At 34.3% G+C, this 27,345-nt stretch overlaps 4 protein-coding genes across 4 annotated transcripts; 1 reads left to right on the forward strand and 3 right to left on the reverse strand.

Moving 5' to 3' along the window:
* Positions 1-6,338: 6,338 nt before the first annotated feature.
* Positions 6,339-15,641, forward strand: LOC147407580 (T-complex protein 1 subunit eta). The gene is made up of 14 exons (XM_086436225.1): positions 6,339-6,528; positions 6,646-6,906; positions 7,541-7,666; positions 7,795-7,998; positions 9,944-10,113; positions 10,205-10,340; positions 10,722-10,838; positions 11,022-11,141; positions 11,223-11,321; positions 11,413-11,502; positions 14,435-14,522; positions 14,781-14,869; positions 14,961-15,035; positions 15,256-15,641. The coding sequence occupies exons 1-14, from the start codon at positions 6,514-6,516 to the stop codon at positions 15,349-15,351; spliced, it is 1,686 nt and encodes a 561-aa protein (XP_086292351.1). The 5' UTR covers positions 6,339-6,513; the 3' UTR covers positions 15,352-15,641.
* A 2,154-nt stretch (positions 15,642-17,795) lies between these two features.
* Positions 17,796-18,461, reverse strand: LOC147407581 (F-box protein SKIP23-like). The gene has a single exon (XM_086432611.1). It carries the CDS (start codon positions 18,459-18,461, stop codon positions 17,796-17,798), a length of 666 nt encoding a protein of 221 aa, XP_086288737.1.
* Positions 18,462-18,499: 38 nt separating this feature from the next.
* LOC147407582 (putative F-box protein At1g65740) lies at positions 18,500-18,997 on the reverse strand. Its single transcript, XM_086432612.1, has one exon. It carries the CDS (start codon positions 18,995-18,997, stop codon positions 18,500-18,502), a length of 498 nt encoding a protein of 165 aa, XP_086288738.1.
* Positions 18,998-24,988: 5,991 nt separating this feature from the next.
* LOC147407583 (F-box protein SKIP23-like) lies at positions 24,989-26,191 on the reverse strand. Its single transcript, XM_086432613.1, has one exon. It carries the CDS (start codon positions 26,189-26,191, stop codon positions 24,989-24,991), a length of 1,203 nt encoding a protein of 400 aa, XP_086288739.1.
* Between the last annotated feature and the right edge of the window lie 1,154 nt (positions 26,192-27,345).

Here is a 27,345-nt window from a genome sequence, read left to right on the forward strand (position 1 = left end):
AATGAATAGGCTTTTTATAACTTCTGTGTTTATGTAACGAACAAGCTTCTGCTAAATATGACTTTTGACTTCTGCTTCTTTCAGAAGTCAATTTTTGGAATTGGAGTTGACTTCTGTAAATAACATACCCTGAGCGTTTTTTACCTTAGTTTGAATCATTTTGCACCGTATGGCATGGGTAATCATTCTTTCATTTCTTGCCAATCAACTTAATTCAAAGAAACATGATTTTATCTCCGGTATCCTTATTTATAGAGATTTATGATTTAATAGATTGTGTGGTCCCAACAAGAATCACGACCAAATTCAAAATCAAACCGAACCAAACTAAACTAAGGTGAAGTTGGTTGTTGGGTTGCTAATATCCTATAACCTGCTTCCAAAATAGCGCACACTTTTTTATTAAAACAGTTGGATTTTTACGAAAATAATGTCTAGGATTTTGTGTATATATATATATATATATATATATTATTTTATGCGAGGTGTGATTAACGAAGAAACCATTAGGACAAGGTTGATCCAAATATGTTCCAATAAGAAATCGGATTAGATTCTTATCAAAATCCAAAACATCACCTGAAGTTATCGGTTTGGAACGAATCAAATTTCAGATTTGATATGATATAGTGACAACACTACTAATTTGAACCAACCCAAACCTACAAGCTTAGTTTGGTCCTCGGTTTGAACAAGATCAAGTTGCACCCGCTAACCCAAACGGCACGCAATACACTCATTCACTTACTCGTGCGCCCATGGCCCTTTTCAGCAATCCGTCATTTTATTCATGGTTTTTGTGTTATTTCAATAGAAGTATTATTATATTGAATACTACAATCATTTGAAAATTTTGCATACTTTAATAAGAAAGCGAATAAAAGGTATGTTTGTTTTTTATTTTAGAAAACAACTATAAAAAAAAAAAAAAAAAAAAAATTATGAATATTGTAATATTAGACAAGATAACGTTAACCTAAGTTATCAACAAAGTTCAAGTCTCTTCCATTGATTGGACTTCTCAATCTCTCTTCGGCAATTCAATCTAAAGAAAATAAAAAATCAAACTTGAAAGTAATGAAGAAGTGGGTTTGAAATTAAAATGATCTCTACAACTTCGTAGAAATAAAACTGAAGTTGAATTCATTTACGCAACTCTTTATAATTTTGTTTATTGTATTTCTTTCTCTTCACAACAAAGATACACACACTGTCTCTCTCTCTCATTGATTCTATTTCAAGGGATGTTCATATATTTTATTGTATTTTTCTAGTTAATTATGCATTGGATTGTTTTGGTGGTTGTTTGAGATCTAAGTTGTACTTACGCCACAGTATAGGGTGTGGCATTAGTAAAAGTTGGTGCGACAATAATGACTCTTTTAAATATTTATGATTATTTAAATTTTTTCATTGATCATATGATTATTTTTCTATTAAAATATTTACAATATTTTATTAAATTTTCAGATTGATAGTTAAATAATCCTAATACACGGCATACTTATAATAAATTAGAATCTAAAAATAATTAATTCCACCCCCCCTAACAATTCAGTAAACAATTAAAATTATTATTTTTGTATTACTTATTATTTTTTTATTATGATTTATTATATGTATGACATTAATTTTTTATAATATTTTGTAGGTACCCACTGAATTTACTAAAGTAAGTTTGATCTAAACTTACCGAACAAAATTTGTCAAAAAAATCTTTGAGTTCTTCAATTCAAAATTGTCGATGAGATTTTAATTGCAATTTTTTCATTTTTCTTGATGCTCAAATGCAAATAAAAAAATTTAGAACTAAATAGTAAACCTACCAACCAAATGCCAAATTGGTAAAAAAATAATAATAAATAGACCAAATAATGTTCCTTGTTCAAGTAAAAATAAAAATAATACTACAAATGAGATTCATACTCAACAATCTTCACGCATTATCTGTTTTGGTTAAAATGCTTCATTAGCCAAATTTGTTTCTAGTTCATGTCTGTCATGACCATAAAAACACGTGCAAAACTTCCATCTTTTGAAATAAAATCTAATGCTTCAATCCTTGCACCCACGTCAAGAGATGTCGTATTTTCAATCTCTTTTGTTGCCGCATTCATCAAAGATGTCCTTAAATCTTTAGTATGCGCTTCAAACGCATCTGCAACCATTTCCATGGTTCCCGTGACATTAACAAAATCTTCATATAAGACAGAGATTCCTTGTTTATTTATTTTTCTCTGTAATTTTACTTGAGAATTAGATTCTTCAACCGGGTTGGATGGTTGACTCCTTTGCACCGAGATCATCTATATTTTCATCTTCAGTAAGATAGATTGGATAAGTGTCGTCATCTAACATTGGCCTGTTGCAATACCAACTCATGTGGCAATGTCACATCCCAAAATATCAGCCCACTCTTAGTATTTATGCATTCATTTTCCCTTATATTTCTTGAGGCTAGACTTTTTCTATAACATAAAAACATAATGATATTAAATTGCTTAAATATACAAATGAACTTCTAACAAGTTAAAAAATATATATGATATGATAAAATGTTACACCTTTACCAAATTTTCCCAAACAGAGTCATCAAAAGTAATCATCTCCCTCACATGGTCCCAATTGAACCCACTCAAATTTCCAACTCCTTAACATCTCTGATGCGTCCTCTCCAAGTCTTAATCTTGCTTTTTATATTTTCATTAACAATAATTATATTTAACGTCTCTTTCATAATTTTTTAATTCAAGTATACGTAGGATCTTTCATTCCATTATTTGTACTTATTCCACTTAACACATCACCTTTTAGTGCCTCCAAGAGGATTCGATCCATTGCATCATTCCAGATGATATGAGATTTTGTTGAATAAGCATATGCAACATTCAAATTTTTTGCTTCCATACCCATGATTGAAGATGATTTTGTCAAAATTTAAACAATCTTAAATGCATTTATATAAAAAAAAACCACAAGTAAATTGTGAGATTAAATCATACAAATTAACTATATTAAAACAAATAAAATTTTAATTACCATATATTCTAATATGTTCATATCTCAAAATGACAATTCATATCAACAAAATCGATAACATAAATAAGAAGTAAATTTTAAATAAAAACTAGAGAATCTATGGATGATGACGATCATATTCATTTCACATAACTTCATCTAATTGATTCCTAAAGGTCGTCCATGTTGTAATTGGTTCAAACGTTGATATCTCCTCTGTTGGAGTTAGATCATCATGTTCTTCTTCCTCAAGAATTTCCCATTCTTCACCTAAATCATTTGGATCTACCTCCATTACCTGACTGTGAATTACACAGCAAGCAATTATCAATCTTGTTTGTGTATTTATACGGACGAAAGGGCAAGTTCATACATACACAAATCTTTTATTCAATAAACCAAATACTCGTTCAATTACATTTCATAGAGATGAATGACGATAATTATATAGCTCAGGTGCATTTGCAGGCACACGACCTCTGTGCTCATTTAGATGGTATTGAACTTCATGAAATGGAATAAGATATCTCAGAACTTGGGCAAAACCTGCGTCGCCCAGATAGTATTTTCCTAAATAAAAAATATATTATTAGAAAATAATAAAAAATATAATAAAATTGTTAGAAACAAACTTCAACTATGACTAACACTTTTCTAAATACCTGGTGGCATTATAAACTTGTCTACTACTATTGTTATCGCAAAGCTCAAAATCCTTTCCAACCAGTAAGTACATATATTATACGTATGTCAAAAGAGCACGAGGCAATAACGTTTTGTCTAATTTTTCTTTTTCGATTTTGATATCTCACATGGTATTCTATTGGTATTGTACCATGGATGAAGGTGCTATCAATGGCTCCAACACAATCCTACAATAAAGATAATTGAACTAATTATATATTTTTTACTTCTAGATATATAACAATTTAGAACTCAACTACACTTATACCTGAAAGTAATTGTACCATGGTCGTATATTATTACTCATATGAGGTAAATATTCTAATTGAGTACACTTTATGACATCTTTGACAAACTAATTATAGCCTAGAGCATATTGTGAAAAAGGCAATGAACCGTTTCCCTGAATGTATGAAATCGAATTTTGCATGACGATTTCTTACATCATGACCAATTATTAAAAGAAAAATGGCTAATTACTTTTTCACCCCTACAAATCAACCATTACGTAAACCTTTATCTTCTAAACGCGTGCAACCATTATGTAAACCTTTACCTTCTAAGTGCGTGCAAAGTTTATTAAAACTATTCCTATTCATTCATAGCATTTCATGATAATTATTCTCATATTCCTCATACATTCTTCTTAGTATTAAGGATCGTTCAACATCTCTATTCCTAATAGGTGCTCTACCTACAAATTGGATTATCTCAATTGCAGCCATCATCATATACCTTACTGTTGTAACCGTCACAAAGGTAGTTATTTCCTCTTCTTCATAAGAGATATCCATCTTCCTAATTAAAAAATAAAACAAAAACCCCAAACCTTAAACATCTTGCCTAAGAAATTGCAATCCACATTCAAATATCAAATAGATATACTCTTAAGGTCAAGTTTATGAAGATATTCCAAGAAATGGTCATATTAATGTAAATAATAATTTTAGATTTGAGTAAAATATATATTAATAGGTTATAATTGAACTAGACATTGAAATGATGATGAATATAGCTGATTGTTGTGTTCAATACCTTGGAGATAATAGAATTATTGGGTGATGGTTTAAAACGTTTGTAATATATAGAGTTTGGAGATAATAGAATTATTGGATGGTCGGAGGTTGGTCGGAAAGGATGGTCAGAAATAGGTTGGAGGTTGGTCGGAGAAGATGATTGGAAGTTGGTCGTTAGAAATTGCAGAGAAGGGGTTTTATTTCCCAATCAAGCTAAAAGGGAAGCTTTATAAGAAGTAAGATCGGCCATACTTTAATGGGTTGAATGTTGGAAATTCAAGAAATAGATTGAACAATAGAAAATACGAGGATGCTAAGATAGATCAGTGGAAAAAACAAAATAAATTTTGAGATGAATGCATTCATGAAAATTTAGGAGTAGTCACATAGGTAATAATTTAGGGGAAAGCTGATTGGGATAGTCTAGCCCTGTGAAATGGAGGCCAATTACATCCTCCATTAGAATAAATCATGAAGTTAAATGTTTAAGTGAGGAAAACCAATAAAACATAAAAGATCTAGGTAAACATGGAGATTTAGATTGAATTGAATGGCGAACTATATTCATTCAGCCAACACAAAATTTTTGTGGCGTGGCATTGATGATGACTGGTAATGTTAACACGCTATGATATTTCTCATAAATAGTGATTACAATATCTGTTTGTAATTATATAAAAGTGGAAAGGAATTCGTTACTAAATAAGTTTTTTAGCATAGATTACTTATTTAATTCTTATTTTCAACTTCCATCATGATCATGTATGTTGGAAAATCAAGAAATAGATTGAACATAGAAAATACGAGGATGCTAAGATAGATAAGTCGAAAAAACAAAATAAATTTTGAGATGAATGCATTCTTGAAAATTTAGGAGTAGTCACATAGGTGATAATCCAGGGGAAAGCTGTTTGGGATAGTCTAGCCCTATGGAACGGAGGCCAATTACATCCCCTATTAGAAGAAATCATCAAGTTGAATGTTTAGGTGAGGAAAACCAATAAAACATAAAAGAATTGGGTGAACATGGAGATTTAGATTGAATTGAATGGGGAACTATATTCATTCAGCCAACACAAATTTTTTTGTGGCGTGGCATTGATGATGAATGGTAATGTTAACACGCTATGATATTTCTCATAAATAGTGATTACAATATCTGCTTGTAATTATATAAAAGCGGAAATGAATTCTTTACTAAATAAGTTTTTTAGCATAGATTACTTTTTTAATTCTTATTTTCGACTTCCATCATGTATCTTGTTGTGCCATTAAAGTACTTAATTAATTTTGTTTTTTTTTGATAAACAAGGGATGAAGATGGATATTGGACTAAAGATTTGCAGCATGTGATAACATTTCAATATCATTTAAGTGATGTGTTTATTTGACTATGGAATTTAGAAATAACTATTGTTCAAACTCGTGAGAGTTTGTGTGAATAGATGGTGGTGTGTGCCATAAGTACATTAATAACAAAAGGGTAAAATGATAATTTGCTCTGTTTTTCCGTAACAAAATTACAAAAGTCACTTAAGTGAGTACAAGTGCAATTGGCCATTTCGGTGTGTGCAATTAGAGCAACCCATTTCGAATGACTAAAAAGGTACATTACTAGAGCAGTAGAGCCTAGAGCCTTCGTAAATTCACTCCCTCTCGCTCCCTCAACTTTTTTCTTTATAAAACCTCAAATAAACCCTTCATTCTCTTCTACTCCAAAGCTACACCTCTCTGCAACCGAAACCTCTAACCCTACATTTCTTCCCTTCAACATTAGTCTCAAGCTTCAACTTCAATGGCCGCCATGATGGTAAGTAATTATTCTCTCTTTACTTCCTTTACAAGCTAAAAACAATACTTCTCTTCGAAACCCTAAATTTTATATCTGAATCTGCTATAACGTGTTTGATGTTTGCGGGATCAACAGCAACCCCAGATCATATTATTGAAGGAAGGAACGGACACATCACAAGGGAAGGCACAGCTCGTAAGCAACATCAATGCTTGCACGGTGGTTGCGGACTCTGTGCGCACGACACTTGGCCCTAGAGGGATGGACAAGCTGATCCATGACGATAAGGGCAACACCACTATCTCCAACGATGGAGCCACCATTATGAAACTTCTCGACATAGTTCATCCCGCTGCGAAGATCCTCGTTGACATTGCAAAGTCCCAGGATTCCGAGGTATACAATTACAACCCTTTAGAAGAAAACCCTAATTCCGTTTTGTCAAAGTTCTCATTTTTTTAAATTACTTTTAGTTGTAGTTGGATCCACTCTTTGAATTTGTATTTTATTTCAAATTAATTATCATGGGTTTTTTGTTTCTGCGAGTTTTCTTTAACAAGTTCTGAGGCAAGAGATGATCCAGAAAGCCAACTACTCGATTGATTTTAGTTAGGATGGGATTTCTTTAAAAAATGTGCCAAAAATCGCAAGTCTGTAGCAAAGATCCTTAAAATTTCTTTGCTGATAAAATCAGAACCACACGATTCACCATGCTTAGATGTTAGTTTTTCTGCCTTAGATTTGTGAATCATCGATGTGCCTATAACTCCTATGGTGGGGCAGGATTCCTTAGTGGAGTTGAGATCACCTCATTTCCAATGGTTAGCATGGTTACCATGTTCAAGAGTAGTTGGTCCAGTGGACCAACCACCTTACCCATATGTGTATAAATGCACACACACACACACACACACACACACACACATATAATTGTATATGTAAAATGTAAGATCTTTCATTGACATGTCATATAAGGGCAGTTATTTTGGAATGCCTTCTGGAAGTGTTAAGTTTTTCTGGTTATGTCCAGGTTGGTGATGGAACCACTACTGTGGTGCTTTTCGCTGGAGAGTTTCTAAAGGAGGCTAAACCTTTCATCGAGGATGGGGTTCATCCTCAAAATCTAATAAGGAGTTATCGGACCGCATGCAGTTTGGTATACCTTGATTTATTATAAATTTTTTGATAACTAATTTGGTTTATTATTATTATTATTAACTATTAATTATTATTATTTGACTGTGATGCCATGTCAACTTTTTGTGTGAATTTTTTGTGTTTCAGGCAATTAATAAAATCAAAGAACTTGCTGTGAGCATAGAGGGGAAAAGTCTGGAGGACAAGAAGAGCTTATTGGCGAAATGTGCTGCTACAACACTCTCCTCAAAGCTAATTGGTGGAGAAAAGGAGTTCTTTGCATCTATGGTCGTGGAGGCTGTCATTGCAATTGGCTATGATGATAGACTTAATTTAATTGGGATAAAGAAGGTACACCTATTTGTGTTGGAACCTTATGATTATGTTAATCTTATTATTATTTTTTATCTATATAGTTCATGTTTCTCGAGAGCACTCACCTTAATGAGTCATTTAATTTTCTAGATTGATTTGGCATCATTTTCCTGCTTTCAACTTTGAGCTGCCTATTGTCAGCTCTCTCTTTCAGGCCATTTGCTAAGACGAACTCAAAACAGTCTTCTAGGAAATCAAGTTCACCTTAAAAGTGAAATGTTGTCCAACTCCAAATGAATTAACATCTTCTGGACTCAAGGGTCAGAGTTAGATTCAAAGGATGCTGAGCCTATTGGTTGTCAAAATGTAATTGGGTTAGAGTTCCTAGGGAGGAGAAATGAACGGTGATATGATATGCTACCTCTGATTGTTGGAACTCAAGCATCAATATGTGCTTGCCCTAAATTTCTTAGTAATCCAGGTGATTCATTTGCTATATATGAATCAAAATTCCTTTGTGTGTTGGAGCACACACACTGGGTGGGTAGGACATGGATTTGTAGTTCCTTTCTTTCTTGACTTGACGCTATTCAACTGGCCCAGTTACATTAATTCCTGTTCAAGTTTCCTTCTTGATCAGGCTATGATTGTCTGTCTTTATTACCCTAAGAATATTTTTCAGTCTCAAAACATATATTGATATGCTCTATTGCCTAGGGTGTTGTGCTGTCTGGTGTTGCATGCATATGTATGATTATACATGCATGCTTTTGTTGACAAGCTATTTCGAGGAATGGAGCCTGATTTAGGTACAAAACACTGGAAGGCAATGTTTATTTTACATAAGGGTTAAAAATAAGCCTATTGATGCATCACATAGTGTTGCTTTATATATGCTAAACTTTATTGCTCAGATGCTGAACTTAATCAGTGATGCTAGATAAAGTTTCACTCTTATGGGGTCACTCAAGAATGACATTTGCACCGAGGTTATGTTCACTCATATTCCACACACTTTTTTATGATGAAACAGCTGAAACATAAAATCCCTCGTGGAAGAGCTTCTCTGACATAGTTCCATACGATGTTTACCTACGCTCTCAAACTGGGTGGTTGATTCTAGATAACTTGTTTTATACACCATAATTGCACTTCCCATTTGATGTTTTATATTTTTTGCCCCTTATTTTGTTTTCTTTGCAAGTGCCGATATATTTACAGGGCATAAAGACTGATTGTCTCAATATGAACTCGAAATACTTGATTGACTATTGAGAAGGGTTTTGTTTTAAAAAGACAAAACACGGGAATTTATTAAAGCTCCAATGGCTTTAAGCGGTTGTCCATGGTTGTTTTAGCCTATCGTCTAGGACTCGTTTCTCCTTGTGTTACCTACAACAGGATGCTAAAGGAAAGATTAAAGCTTGAAATGGCATTTTCTTTTTCACATGTACGAAAACATGTTCTCATGAAATCTTCTCTGCCAGATTTTTGGGAAAAGTGTTGTTTTGCCAAGAATATCTTTTACTGCCCATTTCTAGTTCTATTTGATTGGTATTTTCTTTCATTAGGCGGGCAACATCTAATGAGATAAATTCTACTCTATCTACCTTTGGTGTTTGAACCCTATTTTACTCTCTTTCTTCCCATGCAATGATCCTTTTTTTGTGATTTTTTTTCGTATAACCTATAATAATTACTAGATATTTTTTTATTGGTTTTTAAGACATCCAATCTAGAAGTTCTAGTTGACTTTAAGCAGATCATCATTGGCAGAGTAAAGTTTCTACATTTTCAATTGTGTTCCTGGTACAGTTGTTATTAATGAGAGATTATTTTGTGAATGCTTTTTTAGTTCTGTGCACACCTGTGATTTTGTGGTGCCTTGATTTTTTGATAGAAGTTGCAGAAATGGTCCTAAATTACATATAAAAAAAAGAAAAAAAAAAGGACCTAAATTGTGAGTTTGGCTTACTTGTAGGTTCCCGGGGGTAACATGCGGGATTCTTTTCTTGTCAATGGGGTTGCCTTTAAGAAGACATTTTCCTATGCTGGATTTGAGCAGCAACCAAAGAAGTTTTTGAATCCTAAGATACTCTTACTTAACATTGAACTAGAACTGAAATCAGAGAAGGAAAATGCGGAGATTAGGTAATGGTTTGTCTTTTTTTTTTTTTTCACGTGATCTGAGGAAGTGCTTCTACCTAATTATGCTGAATTAATTTTTTTTTCCTGTTTGCAGACTTTCTGATCCTTTGCAGTACCAGTCAATTGTTGATGCTGAATGGAATATCATCTATGACAAATTAGATAAATGTTGCCAAAGTGGAGCTAAAATAGTCCTTTCACGACTGGCAATTGGTGATCTAGCAACACAGGTGACTTTTCCGACATGTCATAAATAGCACTATGGTTTTCAAAATCTTCACTATCATGTTACTGAGATTGTAAAACCTGATAAAAAAGTTCAATTTCTTGTTAGAAATTACATTTTTGGCCCAAACTCGATCAATTTTAATTTCCTTGCAAAATTTCACAGTAGAAGTGAGATTGTCATGAGATTTTGACGGTTAATTTAGCAGATAGATTTATTGTTTATCACAGTTTTTCATTAAATTTCTCATTCTTTTAATAGAATCATTTGGAAAGAAAGTTTACAATATCCCAAAGAAAATATTTTGGATAAGGAATTATGGTGGCAGAGATTTTTGATAAGAATGATCCTATTGGTCCATCGTCTGGTTGGTTTTTTTGTGCAGTATTTTGCAGACAGGGACATTTTCTGTGCCGGTCGTGTAACTGAAGAAGATTTGCACCGTGTTTCTGCGGCGACTGGGGGAACCGTACAAACATCTGTCAACAACATTATTGATGAGGTTTCTCCTATATTCCCTCCTGATTCTAACAATATATTGGAAAAATAAAACTTTTTGGGTGGCATTATTGATGCATATTGTTGGGCATTTAAAAGAACAACATGGGCAATTAACCAATTTATGCTGAGCACCTTTTTATCTTTGTCTTCTTTTCATCTAACATGATAATTTGGTGTTGTAAAGGTTCTTGGATCCTGTGAGCTTTTCGAGGAAAGGCAGGTTGGAAATGAACGTTTTAACATATTCAGTGGATGTCCATCAGGTCAGACGGCAACTATTGTTCTTCGTGGTGGGGCTGATCAGGTATTGTTGGTACTTATGGTATTCTGCTTAATGAATGCTTGCATTAGTCAATCATGAAGTTCATTGATGCTTTTGTTTCAGTTCATTGAGGAAGCCGAGCGGAGTCTGCATGATGCCATTATGATAGTCAGAAGGGCTTTAAAGAACTCCACTGTTGTTGCGGGTGGTGGTGCTATAGATGTATATAACTTATCACAACTTAAGAGGAATGTAGTAACATTTCTTGAGGATGCTTTTAGACTTACTGATAAAACTTTTGTTGTTATGAAAGATGGAGATAAGTCGGTACTTGAGACAACATGCACGGACAATAGCTGGGAAGTCTCAGCTTTTTATAAACTCCTATGCAAAAGCACTTGAGGTAGACTTTGTGTTGCTTTTATGCTTTTTTTCTCTTCTCATTTTTGGTGCAGGAATGCTTTCTTTTTAATATATCTGTTTTCTTCCCCTGTTGTGTGATCTTTCATTCTGATTCTGGTACTGTTTACACTTTACATCACTTCAAATGCCTTGGGTCTTGTTTACATTGATAGGTAAGATAAGTGGTTAAAACATTTCTAAGTTACTACAAGCTTACAAAGATGCAAAAGTCATCTATTTGATGTCATCATCATCATTAAAAGCCTTATCCCAAAAATTAGAGTCGACTAAACAAATCCTGAGTTCTGAATGAAATGAAGGATCAAGGTTCATGTTAGGAGATGGCAAAGCTTTTTTCTAGAAGTAACCCTCGTTATCAGGGATTAGGATTGGTGGGCAATACATTGTAAGGAAATTCTACCCAAGTGGCGTTTTTATGTAAGTGATATTGCTGAGTCATATCAAGTTCCATATGAGGGTAAGATAGCAACTATATTTTCTATTTATATTAATGTTTTTTTGTGGGACTGGGGAGGTGCTCAGCCAAATGTTTGCTTGCTGTATGAACAAAATTTTCTTCCACAGTGAAAAGGGCAGAACCCGCCGCGGTTAGGGGGGAGGAGGACGAGGGGCAGTTGTCCCCCTCAATTTGTTGGGTCATTTAGATACCCCTTCCTTTTGGTGAATATTTGAGATGCCCCTTATAATTTTAAATTTATGACATGCCCCTACACCTTGCCTGCTCTATGTTTTTGTGAATACATATTTAAGATACCCTCCTATATTTTCAAACTGATTATACAGCCTCTTTGACCTTGCCCCCCACCACACACACACACACACACAACCAAGTTTTTTTGGGTGATACAGACACCCCTCTACATTTTGATAAATATTTGAGATACCCCCGTGTTTTCAAATTGAGGACATGCCTCCTTTGACCTTGTTATTCTTTACTAGACTAATAAAATATAGCCTAAATATCCTCATTTTCAACCTGTAACTGAAAACCCATATTGTTTTTTTTCCTGTAAATCTAACCATTCTCAAGCTTTTCAACCTCAATAGTAAATTAATTTTAATTTTAGGATGTTTTACCAAGTCATACTTGAAAGTTTGATTAATTACCATATCAATGCATTTTAAAAAATATTTCTCAAAATCGTTAATTTACCATGTATAGAAGGGAAAAATTCGTTTCTTAATTTTTTAAAAACATTTTTTCTGAAAATTACATTAGTACGCCCCTAATTTGAAAAATAACTAAATACTGAAAAATAACTAATTACTCGTCTTCAACCTGTATCCAAAAATATGGTGTGTCTGCCTCTACTCTCTCTCTCCCCTCTTCTATTCTTCTTCGCTTTGTTCTTTCTTTTATGTTTATTACTATCCTTTTCAACCTTAAATATTATATCTACTTCAACCTTCTAACCTCAAGAACAAGATAGGATATTTGAAGTAGAAGATGAAAATAAGGTTTGGTTTAAGAGTTTTGATTAGAAAAATCAAGGATTTCTACAAGGTATTTAGGCAAGGTTGAAAATGTGATGGTAGAAGATGAAAATTAATAGATTAAAGTAATGTACCTAGAGGTTGTAGAGCTTGACGATGATTGGTTTGTGATGAAAAATCAATGGTAATGGTTTTTGTAGGTGAGGGCATTTAAGGTCATTGTTAACCAGTCTATAACCAAAAAAACTGTGAGCAAAGAGAAAAAAATTTGTTTTTATTTTTATTTTTTAAATACTCAATGATTATCTACCAATTTGAGGAAAATTTTTAAATGTGGCGTTCTAACAATTTTCTTAGTACTTGGTTCTGGTATTTTCCCCTTTTATCTGTTTAACCTCATCTTCAACCCATTGCCTTAATACCTTGTAAAAAATCCTATAAAAAATATCAGTAACTTCTACTTGGAAAATCATATCTAGTTCTTTAGATTTGAAAGTTGGAAGTGTATTAATCTTAAGGTTGAAGTTTAGGGTAACATATTTTCCCAAGAGATTCAAGACAACTGATTTTGTGAAGAGAAATCAAAGGGTTTTGGTTTCAGTTTGAAGAAAGGGTATTGAGGTCTTTTTGCATTAGTGTATTTGTGAAGATTGTTGTCAAGGGGCATGCAGGTGTTTTGGTGAATATTTGAGATACCCTATCCTCTTATACCGATATCATTTCATGGACTAATGAGAAATGACCTAAGTGTTCTTTTCCTCAATCTCTAATAAAAACAGTTGAATTAGCTTCCCTAAACCTGTCATCTTCAAGATGTTCAACCCTTACCAGTTTAACTATAGTTTGAAGAAACTCTTGGTTCCGCCCCTGCATAGTGGTACTGGCAAACATGCATATTGTTCAGGAAACCATCTTTTTTGAAAGTGAAATGACATCCACAGGGTTATATTAAAAAATTTCTTAGCATATTTATACAAAAAATAGATTAGCATTAATATTGTTAATTGCATGAACATGATGACCAGTCAAGATTTTAATATTAGCTATTAACCATCTCATTGACCTAGCATGATTAGTATGCAAATTTTTTGTACCGTGGGAACTACATACACTAATCAGTCGATTGGTTCACAAACTATTCCACAACTATAATGAGGTTGGATTTTTGGTTCAGTCAATTGGCTCAGTAAAATAATGCACTGCAGGTCCATAGAGTGGATGGTTAATATCATCCAGTTGCGTCAAGTCTCTTGGTGTGACCTATTCCCCAGTTTATGTGCACGTGTACAAAGTTTCAGGATACCCAGTGTTCCTGCCTTTAATGTGGGAAATGAGAGATTATTCAATATTGGGGAGGGGTTTAGAATATTGATCTTGGTCAAGAAAAGGAAGCAAATTAGGGAAGCCAATATTAGCAATTGTTCTACACCTGCTTATTGAAGTTTCGATTAAAAATTCTTATGTTTCACATTGTGCAGGTTATTCCAAGGCAGCTATGTGACAATGCTGGTTTTGATGCAACTGATGTACTGAACAAACTCAGACAGAAACATGCCCTTCCATCTGGTAAGCTGCTTCTTTCCTTTTCTAGGGGTGGGACCCACTACTTGATGGTTCCCACATGGGAGATCTGTGGCAAAAATCAACCAAGATCATTGTAACCGACTTATGGGCTGGGCTACATACCTACCTTCTTTCTGTCCAAAAGGATGTAATAGTTCTGATGGTTATATGATCATTTGATCAGCCCTAGTGGTCCCTATTTGGGCGGGGTCTTTGTTGTTGCGTATCTGTTTTTTCTGATAACTTCAAGGCTTGTCATAGGTGAGGGTGCCCTTTATGGAGTGGATATTAACACTGGCGGAATAGCAGATTCATTTGCCAACTTTGTGTGGGAACCTGCAGTTGTGAAGGTATTCTATATCTCATTTTATTGCTGCATTCACTGTTGACTCCAGTTGGAGTTTACTGTTGTTTATGATTTATGACTGTAAATTGTTTCAGATTAATGCTATAAATGCTGCAACGGAGGCAGCTTGCCTTATTCTAAGTGTGGATGAGACGGTTAAAAACCCAAAGGTAGGCAGGCTATTATTGATTCATTTATTTAGTTTCCTTTAAAGATAATGGCACATTACCAGAATATCAGCATTTTCAAGGTTGCCCTAAAACATACTGTTGAATCTTTTCCAAAACACAATAATCTAATTCTTTTTATGCCACACCCACTTCATCTCAAGATGTCTTAGATTTTTTGGGAGTCAGTTGTTTATGGTTCCTGTTGACGTTGATAATGCAGTCAGAGAGTGCACAAGGAGACGCTGCTGCGGGTGGTATGGGTCGAGGGCGTGGTGGGCCGGCTTTCCGTGGACGTGGAAGAGGAATGCGAAGGTGATGAACTCAGAGATTCTTGATCACTTATTCTCGAGGTATGGTTGATTATTGCAGGCAAGATTTTGTGAGAAAAACAGCTAACTTTTTGGAAGTTTATACTTCTCTCTCCTCACCCCCATTGTCTATTTCAATTTGGTGTGTATTATGAGTTGTTCTCCTGTTTGATTTAATTTCAAATTGTAAGCAAACACACGCCGTAGATCAATTCTAGGCCTAGGTGAGAGATCTGATTATTGTTCTTGGGTATAAACACTTACTTTTAAGAAAAAAGGGTCATTTAGTTTTGAAAAATTCTAAGTGGCTTCTGAGTGATTTTGAGTGTTCTTAAAACCATAGATGCTTTTTCTTGTGATACTTTTAAGAAAAAAGGGTCATTTAGTTTTGAAAAATTCCAACTGGCTTGAAATAAGACTCTTCACACTGAGTGATTTTGAGTGTGTTGTAAAAACCATAGATGCTTTTTCTTGTGATACTAAGTATTAGGCACTTGGGGGAAATCATGGTTCTCTGTATACAGTGCGACTTTTGTCTTTGAGGCACTGTAGGAAGGCTGTTTAGTTTTACACCCCAAATGCTCTGAAATAAGGGAGTGGATTAAATTGGTGCATCTTGGCTATTTATTGGAGAATTTGCAATATGTTTGGAGTTTCTTGTCAAAACCTATCATCTTCAAACTCTCTAACAACCCTGTCTTTTGAAGGTGAGGAGTAAAATGTCATTTGATTAATCTGTTAATTCACCAAATTTATCAGCTAATCCTTCATTCCGAGAATTTTGTGATTATGATCCCATCTTGCTTTTGCAAGAGATAAGAGGGATAACTAAAATCTCCTTTTCTTAATTATAGTGTTAAGATCAGGTACTTTTCAGCAGATGACCGCTCTCTTACCAAACCCTATAGTAGACAACTACATCATCAGTTTATAGGCCACCTTGCCTATCTGATGCAGAATCTTGAATGGTCCAAAGAATCGTGGTGCGAGTTCCAGATTTTCTTGTGCACTAATAATCATTGTTCGTTCACTCTGTATCGTGAATGGAATTCGCCACAAGAGTACTATGACAAGCTCTCTTTTCTTCCTCACTTAAAAGCATATTGTTCTAATCACATAGGCTCATACATTTCCACGTTCTGTTACGACCTATATATGGTATACTACTACACTCCTTATTATAAAGACAATCAGGGACTCATTCAGACATTCTGTAGGAGCCACTCGTTATCTGAGGTTTGTTTATCTATAAGCTTTGGTGGTGCCAAGCGGCTTTGCCCCTTTTTCAGTAAGGGAGCGAAGCTAAGGTAAAATGTACTTTTGGATGATAAAGAAGCATTAAATGAAAGAAAAAGAAGTTTCTAAGTTGGTCTTAAAAATAATAGTATGAGCACGTCCACAGCTCTTTTAGAGTTATCATACAAACGATTGAGTTAAAATTTTATTTTCACCATTAAAATCAATATCTCCAGCACATTGATTAAAGCATTCCCAAACAATTTGACTATTAGATTGTTTTTAGGACTGAATTACCTTCTTATTGTAGATTAGTGTATGTTATTTTGTCCCTTATTGTTTTAGAAGATTGAACTTTGGAATTACATGTATTCGATTTTATTTATATCATTTTATCAATTAAAACTATCATTCTATCTTTCTTATCTTCTATAAGAAACTAGAGCTCTTCAGGTTATAAACTCTTAACAACAAAATGCAGTAAGACTTATAATACCATTATTCAATTCTCAAGTCAGGTTTAATTTCAATAAACTGAAGTTCCTTTGATGGTGGGATATAATACACAACTTAAAGATCATATCTCACATACTTATCGCAAGTATTCATAAATGGATATTAAAATGCAACTACAGTTTCTTTTGAATACTAGACGACAGTTTATTGCATACATGGCAAGAAAAATATAAGTAAATCCGGCATCCACATGGAAAACTTAACTTCCCCATTACATCTAGCAAGCTCTTAAAACAAATTACATTAAAACTGCTATCTTAACTGCTTGAACTTTAAACGATTAAATTTAAGATTGATAGCCCATTGGGAAGAAAAAAGAAAAAATTTCTAACAGCATAGATTCTTTAGATTTTCATTTTCCCCAAACCATCTCCTTATGGCAGAGAGCCTGTTTTGGTTATACCATCTACCATATGAACGAAAACCTTAAAGAAAATATTTCATAATTTCCCTTTCAGAAACCCTAAAAAATTTGGTTAGGGCGGTGCTCCATGCACCCCCAGCCTGTTGACCATTGGGACCCCTGATTCTGCACCCTCACAGCTAGCGTAACCCCAACATAATACAAGACATTTACTCAACAATAGGTTTCTAATCAAATACAAAATTGATTCTTAAAGCAATAATTAGAATGCATCATGAATTTAGAACTCTTTTCTCAAGCCTAACTAGATAAAATTATCTTTCACTATATATATATTTAATACAGAGAGGGGGTAACCCATACTGCTTGTTGAATGTTTAATCTAGATTTAACCATGCAGCAACATGGAAATGGTTCAATACTTTCGTCCTCCTGGTTAAACATTCCTAGATCATGACCCCCGCCTTTGCCATCAGTGCAAGCACCACCCTCCAAATGGCCATCAGTAAAGTAGATGCTATTAGCTTTACATTCAGGGAAGTCCTTTGCAGAGAGTGCCAGCGAACAATTATCACCGAGGAATAACATGGAGTCACCTAAACTATTCAACTTCACCCACTTTTGATGATCATTATTAATCAACTTAAAAACATTAAAAATCAATGTCTCAAGTAGATGACCTCTCTCACCATCATCATATATAACCATAGATCCTTTTCTGCGTCTAAAGACCAGTAGGAGCTCCCCGGAACACACCACCAAATACTTCTCGTCACAATTACTACATATATTTACTGGTGGTTGAATCGTTATCGTCTTTGGACAAGTATCGTTGATATCACAAACAACAACTCTTCCCTTACAGTTTACAGCATAGAATTGTTCTTTCCAATATATGATGCCTTCATAGGCAGGGTACTTTCCAGCTTCATCTATTATAGTCCACTTCTCGTCTCCTGATCTATAAAAAGCCAATTTTCTCATACCTCCAAACATAGCCATGACAATGTAATTGGCCTCTTTGGGATTTTTGGACAAGATTACTTTCTCCATGTAAAAGCTTGTGACATGCTTACTGCTAAAGATGGTTTTTTCCCATCACCACTCCTAACAACATATTCATTACTAACTTGGGAGACACGGAAATCCAATACGTCTGGAATTGCTGTGAGCGGTAGGAGTTGGATTTGAGCCCTTGTGAGAGGATTCAATAGTGAGATGGAGGGACTCTCTTCTTCTACAAAAACCAACCAACCTTGGCTAGATCCACAACAACGTTTGCCACGAACTTCAGGTAGCTTCAACCTATAAATCTTAGAGTTTAATAAACTGAAGAAGCGACGATGTGAGTTGTCATCGTACCTATTATAAGGTAGCATCAACCATGGAAGTTGGCATGGTAGGTGATGTGAATTCTCTGATAAATCAGATCGCCAAGAAACACGTAAGGCGTGAAATCGAACATAATCCACAATCATGGTAAACCTCTTGGATATTTCAAGAACCAAATCCTTGGGAAGGTTAGACCAATCACCCATCGTTGCTGCTTGTTTAATCTTGTTCAATTAAAATTTTGAAGCGATGGAAGAGGAATTGAATGGTAGATAGATACTTAATCTCTATCGGATTAGAATTCGATAATGCATAAATCCCTCTTCTATCAGACCTCTCCTCTCCCTCTTAGAGCCGTATTATAATACTTCTTGTAATTGAAGGTCGGAGAAGATCGGGTTAGGCAACGAACGATTTGCGCATATATTATATTTAGCTGAGTTGCTTAAACTGCAAAGAAAATCTTTTGTTAAAAGGATTTGGAAAAGATAATCTTGTAATTCTAAATGGATTTGGAAAGAAAAACACTTTCCTCACTAACTTTGTAAGATTTTAACTCGTAAGGTTCCTCGAGTTCAAATTGGATTACCGCATTGGCAATCCAACACCACAGCCCTCAATATATATATACATATTTATTTTAGAATTGTGATGAATGCACGTCGTCTTTGTCGGGTATGCGGTGACGTGGTAATGGCACAGAATCGCACATCTTTTTTCTTACGTATCCCGATGAAAAAGATCACATCAGAACTTGCACGGAACTCCCAAATTTTGAAATTAAAATTCAATGGTGAAAAATATCTCCGCTATTTTAATCAATTAATTTTTTTTAATGTTGATAGAATTTTGTCCTCAACAGCTCTGTGAGGATGTGACAGTGCCACATGGACAGCCCAACCACCCTGTAAAGACTTGAAATCTTACTTAGTAAGGCTAGTCTGTATCATTTGAAAAAGAGTTATGTAAATGGCCTAACGGGTCCGCATCTATTGATCCAAGACTTCCAATTCCACCCAACTCTGAAATTTCAATTTCAAATTATTGGAATTTTCTTTTTAATTTAAGAAAAATGGATGATTTAGACATGTCCCTTGGAGTGTCAATCCTAAGGTATTTAGAATGGGAAATTACATTTTTGTCGGTTCAAATTATAAAATAAGTGGATCTAGAATCGAAATCTCCAAGAAATGAGAGTACCCGTTGGTTCCAATTCTCAAGAATCATATAAAAAAAGTTATTTTGAATTATTGTAAAATAAAATTCTTTCATAAAATATACATATAATCTACATAAAAAAATCAACTTAATTACAATTTTGTTCTAGAGTTAATGATTTTTTTTTTTCAAAATTAAAATGTATCTTCATTACGAATAAACAACTTTTTGAAGAGATTACCTATTTTAAGCTCCAATACATAATTTATATGAAAAATTGAAGATCTTTTATGTAGAATGTATGAGTTTAAAATGTTAAAAATCTTAATCATCTATAATATGAAAAAATAAAAAATAAATCGATTGTGGGTTACCTGCGGGTACCCATCAAATAGAACCTAACGGTTCCAATTCTTTTCTTTCCTATTGGTTCGATTCCATTTTAGACCCGACTCTAATTGGTTCTAATAAAAAAGGAGTCGGAATTGGAGTTTTCGGTTTAGATTCTAAGTAAATGGGCACCATTGACACCCCTACATGTCCCCCGCGTGTTGATCAATTTAGAGATGCTTGTATGTTTTCAAATTGATGAAATAACCCACTGAGCTAGGTTTTGCTTAGGAGAATAATAGAAAATGACCTAAATGCCATTGTTTTAAATCTCAAGCTAAAAACCCCTTCATTTTTCTTGGAGAAAATTTGTCATTTTCAACTTAGGGTATGTTTGATTGCATAGAAAGTCACTTTTCATGGAATTTGAAATCCATAAAAAATTAGTTGTAGAAAATAGGTAGGGTTGGAAAATCAAATTCCATTGTTTGATTTCACTTTGATAAAATCATGAAAAATATATGAGAAAAAATAAGAGGAGAAAGAGGACGAAGATGAGAGGAGGGGGAGAAGAAGAAGAAGATGACGAGGAAGAGGGAGGGGGGAGGATGTGACGATGAAGGTGGCAGCGACGACGGCGACAGCGATGACGATGGCGGTGGTGATGGCAACGGTGGCGACGACGATAATGACGAAGGTAAGTGAGGAAGATGTGGGGAGAACGTGGTGGTGGTGGTGGTGGCGGAGGAGGTGAGGAATGGAGAAGAAGGAGAAGAAGAAAAATAAGAAAAAGAAGAAGAGAGAGAAAAGGTGGTCGGAGACGGAGCCGACGACGATGGCAATGGTAACAACGACGATGACGACGACGACGAGGTTAGTGGTGGTGGTAGGGAGGAATTGAGGATGAAAAATATGGGTGGATTTCATTTTCCCTCCCATATGGTTGGGAAAGTGAAATCCATAATTTAGTGGACTTTTTGAATGGGGTAGAAAATGAATTTTCATTTTCATGTGTAATCAAACACTTGAAAAATGTCATTTTCCATGGAAATTGATTTTCCACCATATTTTCCATGTGCAATCAAACATACCCTTATTGATCTCATCCTCAACCTCATCTTATATTAAATCTGCTGTTTTCTACTTGTTGAACCTCATTTGTATTAAATTTCTTCAATGAAATACAGAAAAAAATTTATTTATTTTTTATCCCGAAGTCCATCATTCTTTAAAAAATCCTACTTGTTTTTAAGGTTTGAAGGTTGGAAGATATTGAATGTTAGGATTGAGGAAGAAGGTAGATATCTTCAATCTTCAAGCCATCAAACACTAGGACTAGATCTTTTCTTCATTGTCACATAGAAACTTTGATTTTTCAATCAAACATTCCATATGTATCTGGGAATCCTATTTAAAAATCTGCAATCTTTAAAAACCCCTAGAATCTCTACTTTTTACCTATTCAATATCATCTTCAAAGGTTATAGAAACCCTTCATTTTTATACCTAAAATTTCATCATTCTTAAAAAAAATCATGACTTATTCTTGCAGCTTGAAGTTTGTGGAAGAAAGAATCTTAAACTTAAAAAAGAGGTTAAAAACTTCATAACATGACTAATTTTGGAGAAAAAATAGAGACTAAAATGTTGATTTTGGGGAAAAAATCAGCACAGGTTGAAGACAATGGCATTTATGTCATTTTTATTTAGTTGATTTTGGAAGAGACAAAATTTGTCCTATATAATTTAAAGTTTATAGATTGGGCAGATTTTTTGTGATGATGATATCTTTGGTGAGGAGATCATCCTCAGCCCCATCAAAAGTGGATTACAAAGTTGAAGAATTGTGTACCGTTGATATCTATCATTAATTTGTAAATGACTTTTATGAGGTTAGAAGATTTAGATTGGGATGATTTTTTGTGAGGATGATCTCCTAACCATAGAGATCATCCTCACCAAAAACCAGCCCAATACCAAACTTTTAAGTCATATAAGACAAATTTTGTCTCCCAACATTGTCCCCCTAAAATTGTATGCCGAAAGCTATCATATACTATGCAATCTTCAAAACCACACTTTAATTAATATTTGAAAGTAAAAAAAAGCCCTTCAAAAACATGTGCGTTTGCACATGCCACCTTCTAGTTTTCAATAATTTTTTTTTATAAATAGTAAATTCTGTTTTAGTTTATTTTTTAGGGTATTTTGAGTCAGGATTTCTTTTAGAAGATCTATATTAATATTCCTAATGGGAGTTTTAATGGAATTGGAATATTAATACTTATAACAATATTATATTGTGTAGTTGACATTAATAATCTTAATATTATTTTGATTATAATAATGTAATAACATACATATTAACCTAACACAGCAACCAGTGCCGAGTGCACTCTCATGGTTCCCATCTATGGTACAATCTCATGGTGGAGGAGGTGGTGCTGGCAGCCACACTTGTAGTTGGAATGGTATTTGGAAGACATTATGTGATTTTGGAAAGACCAACAAATAATATAAGATTAATATTTAAAATATAGTGTTTCAAAATGACATTTTAATTTATTTGAGCCATACTGAAAATAGGAGGCTCGGTCATTTTGAAAAATGTTAAAAGAATAATTATTATTTTAACTGACTTTCTTGACTCGACGCTATTCAACTGGTCCAGTTACATTAATTCCCGTTCAAGTTTCCTTCTTGACCAGGTTATGATTGTCTGTCTTTATTACCCTAAGCAGGGGCGGAGCCAGGATTTTGCTTATGTGGGGGCAACCAAGAGTAGAAAAAAATTTGTAGGAACAATTAGGAGTGAAGGGAGGGAGGGAAGGGGGGGGGGGGGGGACTAAGAGTAAAATAATATTAAAATACTTCATTAATATAAAGCATATGTCGAGTGTTAATTAACTGAAGAGTCGTGCTGGGATTTCACAGGATTTACTGTGATTCTCACAATTCTGATGTGGAGATGCATACATAACCTTAGATGGTTTTTACTCATATCGCGAGCAAACACATCTATGGTTATGTGCACATCACACACCAGAGTTGTGAGAATCACAGTAGTGTCATTCCAGCATTTTCCTTTACTGAAACACCCATTTGCATCATTGATAAATCAAGTATCGAAACAATCTTGATGAAAGTTAAAATAAATATTGTTGTTTGTTCATTCTTTATTGTGAATGGAAGTCGCCACAAGAGTACTATGACAAGCTCTCTTTTCTTCCTCACTTAAAAATATAGTGTTCTAATCACATAAGTTCATACATTTCCGCATTCTGTTAAGACTTATATATGGTATACTAATACACTCCTTGTTATAAAGCCAATCGGGGACTCATTCAGACATTCTGTAGACGCCACTCGCCATCTGAGGCTCGCTATGTACAATTTGTTTATCTATAAGCTTTGGTGGTGCCAAGCGGCTTTGCCCCTTTTTCAGTAAGGGAGCAAAGCTAAGGTAAAACGTACTTTTGGATGATAAAGAAGCATTAAATGAAAGAAAAAGAAGTTTCTTAGTTGGTCTTAAAAATAATAGTATGAGCACTTCCACAGCTCTTTTAGAGTTATCATACAAACTATTGAGTTAGAATTTTTTTTTTCATCATTAAAATCAATTAAAGCATTCCCAAACAATTTGGCTTCTAGATTGTTTTTAGGAATGAATTACCTTCTTATTGTAGATCAGTGTATATGATTTTGTCCCTTATTGTTTGAGAAGATTGAACTTTGGAATTACGTTTTATTTATATCTTTTTATCAATTAAAACTTTCATTCTATCTTTCTTATCTTCTATAAGGAACTAGAGCTCTTCAGGTTATAAGCTCTTAACAACAAAATGCAGTAAGACTTATAATACTATTATTCAATTATCAAGTCTGATTTAATTTCAATAAACTGAAGTTCCTTTGATGGTGGGTATAATACACAACTTAAAAGATCACATTTCATCATATACTTATTGCAAGTATTCATAAATGGATATTGAAATGAAACTAAAGTTTCTTTCGAATACTAGACGACATTTTATTCCATACATCGCAAGAAAAATATATTAGTAAATCACATAATTCCCCCATTACATCTAGCAAACTCTTAAAACAAATTACATTAAAACTGCTATCTTAACTGCTTGAACTGAAACGACTAAATTTAAGATTGATAACCCAATGGGAAGTAAAAAAGAAATTTTTTTTAAGTTGATTAATAATGATCATCAAAAGTGGGTGAAGTTGAATAGTTTAGGTGATTCCATGTTATTCCTCGGTGATAATTGTTCGCTGGCACTCTCTGCAAAGGACTTCCCTGAATCTATGATAGCATAGATTCTTGTCAATTTCATTTTCCCCACCATCTCCCTATGGCAGAGAGCCTGTTTTGGTTATACCATCTACCATACGAATGAAAAACCTAAAGAAAATATTTCATAATTTCCCTTTCAGTAACCCTAAAAAATTTGGTTAGGGGCGTGCTGCTCCCTGCACCCCCAGCCTGTGGACCAGGGGGACCCCTGATAGGGGGCGTTGACTCTGCACACCCATAGCTAGTGTACCCCCAACATAATACAAGACATTTACTCATCAATAGGTTTCTAATCAATTACAAAATTGATTATTCTTAAAGTAATAATTAGAATGCATCATGAATTTAGAAGAGTCTTTTCTCAAGCGCAACTAGATAAAACTATCTTTCACTATATATATATTTAATACAGAGAGGGGGTAACCCATACTGCTTGTTGAATGTTTAATCTAGATTTAACCATGCAGCTACATGGAAATGGTTCGATACTTTGGTCCTCCAAGTTAAAGATTCCTAGATCATGACCCCCGCCTTTGCCATCGGTGCAAGCACCACCATCCAAATGGCCATCAGTAAAGTAGATGCGATTAGCTTTACATTCAGGGAAGTCCTTTGCAGAGAGTGCAAGCGAACAATTATCACCGAGGAATAACATGGAAGCACCTAAACTATTCAACTTCACCCACTTTTGATGATCATTATTAATCAACTTAAAAACATTAAAAACCAATGTTTTAAGTAGAAGACCTTTCTCACCATCATCATATATAACCATAGATCCTTTTCTGCGTCTAAAGACCAGTAGGAGCTCCCCGGAACACACCACCAAATACTTCTTGTCACAATTACTACATATATTTACTGGTGGTTGAATCGTTATCGTCTTTGGACAAGTATCGTTGATATCACAAACAACAACTCTTCCCTTACAGTTCACAGCATAGAATTGTTCCTTCCAATATATGATGTCTTCATAGGCAGGGTACTTTCCAGCTTCATCTATTATAGTCCACTTCTCGTCTCCCGATCTATAAAAAGCCAATTTTCTCCTCTCTCCAAACATAGCCATGACAATGTAATTGGCCTCTTTAGGATTTTTGGACAAGATGACTTTCTCCATGTAAAAGCTTGTGACATGCTTACTGCTAAAGATGGCCATTCGCCCATTACTATTCCTAAGAACATATTCATTACCAACTTGGGAGACACGGAAATCCAATACATCTGGAATTGCTGTGAGCGGTAGGAGTTGGATTTGAGCCCTTGTGAGAGGATTCAATAGTGAGATGGATGGACTCTCTTCTTCTACAAAAACCAACCAACCTTGGCTAGATCCGCAACAACGTTTGCCACGAACTTCAGGTAGCTTCAACCTATAAATCTTAGAGTTTAATAAATTGAAGAAGCGACGCTGTGAGTTGTTGTCGTATCTATTATAAGGTAGCATCAACCATGGAAGTTGGCATGGTAGGTGATGTGAATTCTCTGATAAATCAAATCGCCAAGAAACACATAAGGCGTGAAATCGAACATAATCCGCATTGATGGTAAGCCTCTTGGATATTTCAAGAACCAAATCCTTGGGAAGGTTAGACCAATCACTCATCGTTGCTGCTTGTTTAATTAGTTCAATTAAAAATTTAAAGCGATGGAGGAGGAGGAGGAGGAACTAAATTGTAGATAGATACTTAATCTCGATCGGATTAGAATTCGATTATGTATAAATCCCTCTTCTATCAGACCTCTCCTCTCCCTCTTAGAGCCTTATTATAATACTTCTTGTAGTTGTAGGTCGAAAGAAGATCCGGTTAAGCGACTAACGATTTGCGCATATATTATATTTAGCTGAGTTGCTTAAACTGCAAAGAGAATCTTTTGTCAAAAGGATTTGGAAAAGATAAACTTGTAATTCTAAATGGATTTGGAAAGAAAAACACTTTCCTCACTAACCTAACTTCCTAAGATTTTAACTCTTAAGGTTCCTCGAGTTCAAATTGGATTATATATTTATTTATTTTATTTAGAATAGTGATGAATGGACGCCGTCTTGGTAGGGTACACGCTGACGTGGCAATGATACAGAATCACACATCTTTTTTTTCTACGTATGCCAATGAAAAAGATCACATCAGAACTTACACGGAACTCTCAAATTTTGAAATTAACATTCAATGGTCAAAAATATCTCCACTATTTTAATTAATTAATTAATTTTTTTTAATGTTGATAGAATTTTGTCCTCAACAGCCCCTGTGAGGATGTGACAGTGCCACATGACAGCCCAACCACCCTCTAAGAGTAAGAGTTGAAATCTTGCTAAGTTAGTAAGGCTAATTTGTATCATTTTAAAAAAGAGTTAAGTAAGGGGCGTAACGGGTCGGCATCCATTGATCCAAGACTTCCAATTCCACCCAACTCTGAAATTTCAATTTCGAATTATTGGATTTTTCCTTTTAATTTAAGAAAAATGGGTGATTTAGACATGTCCCTTGGAGTGTCAATCCTAAGGTATTTAGAATGGGAAATTACATTTTTGTCGGTTCAGATTATAAAATAAGTGGATCTAGAATTGAAACCTCCAAGAACTGAGAGCACCCGTCAGTTCAAATTCTCCATAATCATATAAAAAAAAAGTTATTTTGAATTATTGTAAAATAAAATTCTTTCATAAAATTAACATATAATCTACACATAAAAAATCAACTTAATTACAATTTTGTTCTAGAGTTAATGATTTTTTTTTCAATAAATTAACATAAA

The sequence above is a fragment of the Akebia trifoliata genome, chromosome 3, assembly GCF_017979445.1.
Source record: "Akebia trifoliata isolate Shusen 1 chromosome 3, ASM1797944v1, whole genome shotgun sequence".
Taxonomy (NCBI): Eukaryota; Viridiplantae; Streptophyta; class Magnoliopsida; order Ranunculales; family Lardizabalaceae; genus Akebia; species Akebia trifoliata.

Coding starts and splice junctions, on each gene's coding strand:
- LOC147407580 (XM_086436225.1), top strand. Junction 7,999..9,943: donor ATTTAATTGGGATAAAGAAG/GTACACCTATTT, acceptor GCTTACTTGTAG/GTTCCCGGGGGTAACATGCG. Junction 11,142..11,222: donor TTCGTGGTGGGGCTGATCAG/GTATTGTTGGTA, acceptor CTTTTGTTTCAG/TTCATTGAGGAAGCCGAGCG.
- LOC147407581 (XM_086432611.1), bottom strand. CDS start 18,461: ATGGCTATGTTTGGAGGTATGAGAAAATTGGCTTTTTATAGATCAGGA.
- LOC147407582 (XM_086432612.1), bottom strand. CDS start 18,997: ATGGGTGATTGGTCTAACCTTCCCAAGGATTTGGTTCTTGAAATATCC.
- LOC147407583 (XM_086432613.1), bottom strand. CDS start 26,191: ATGAGTGATTGGTCTAACCTTCCCAAGGATTTGGTTCTTGAAATATCC.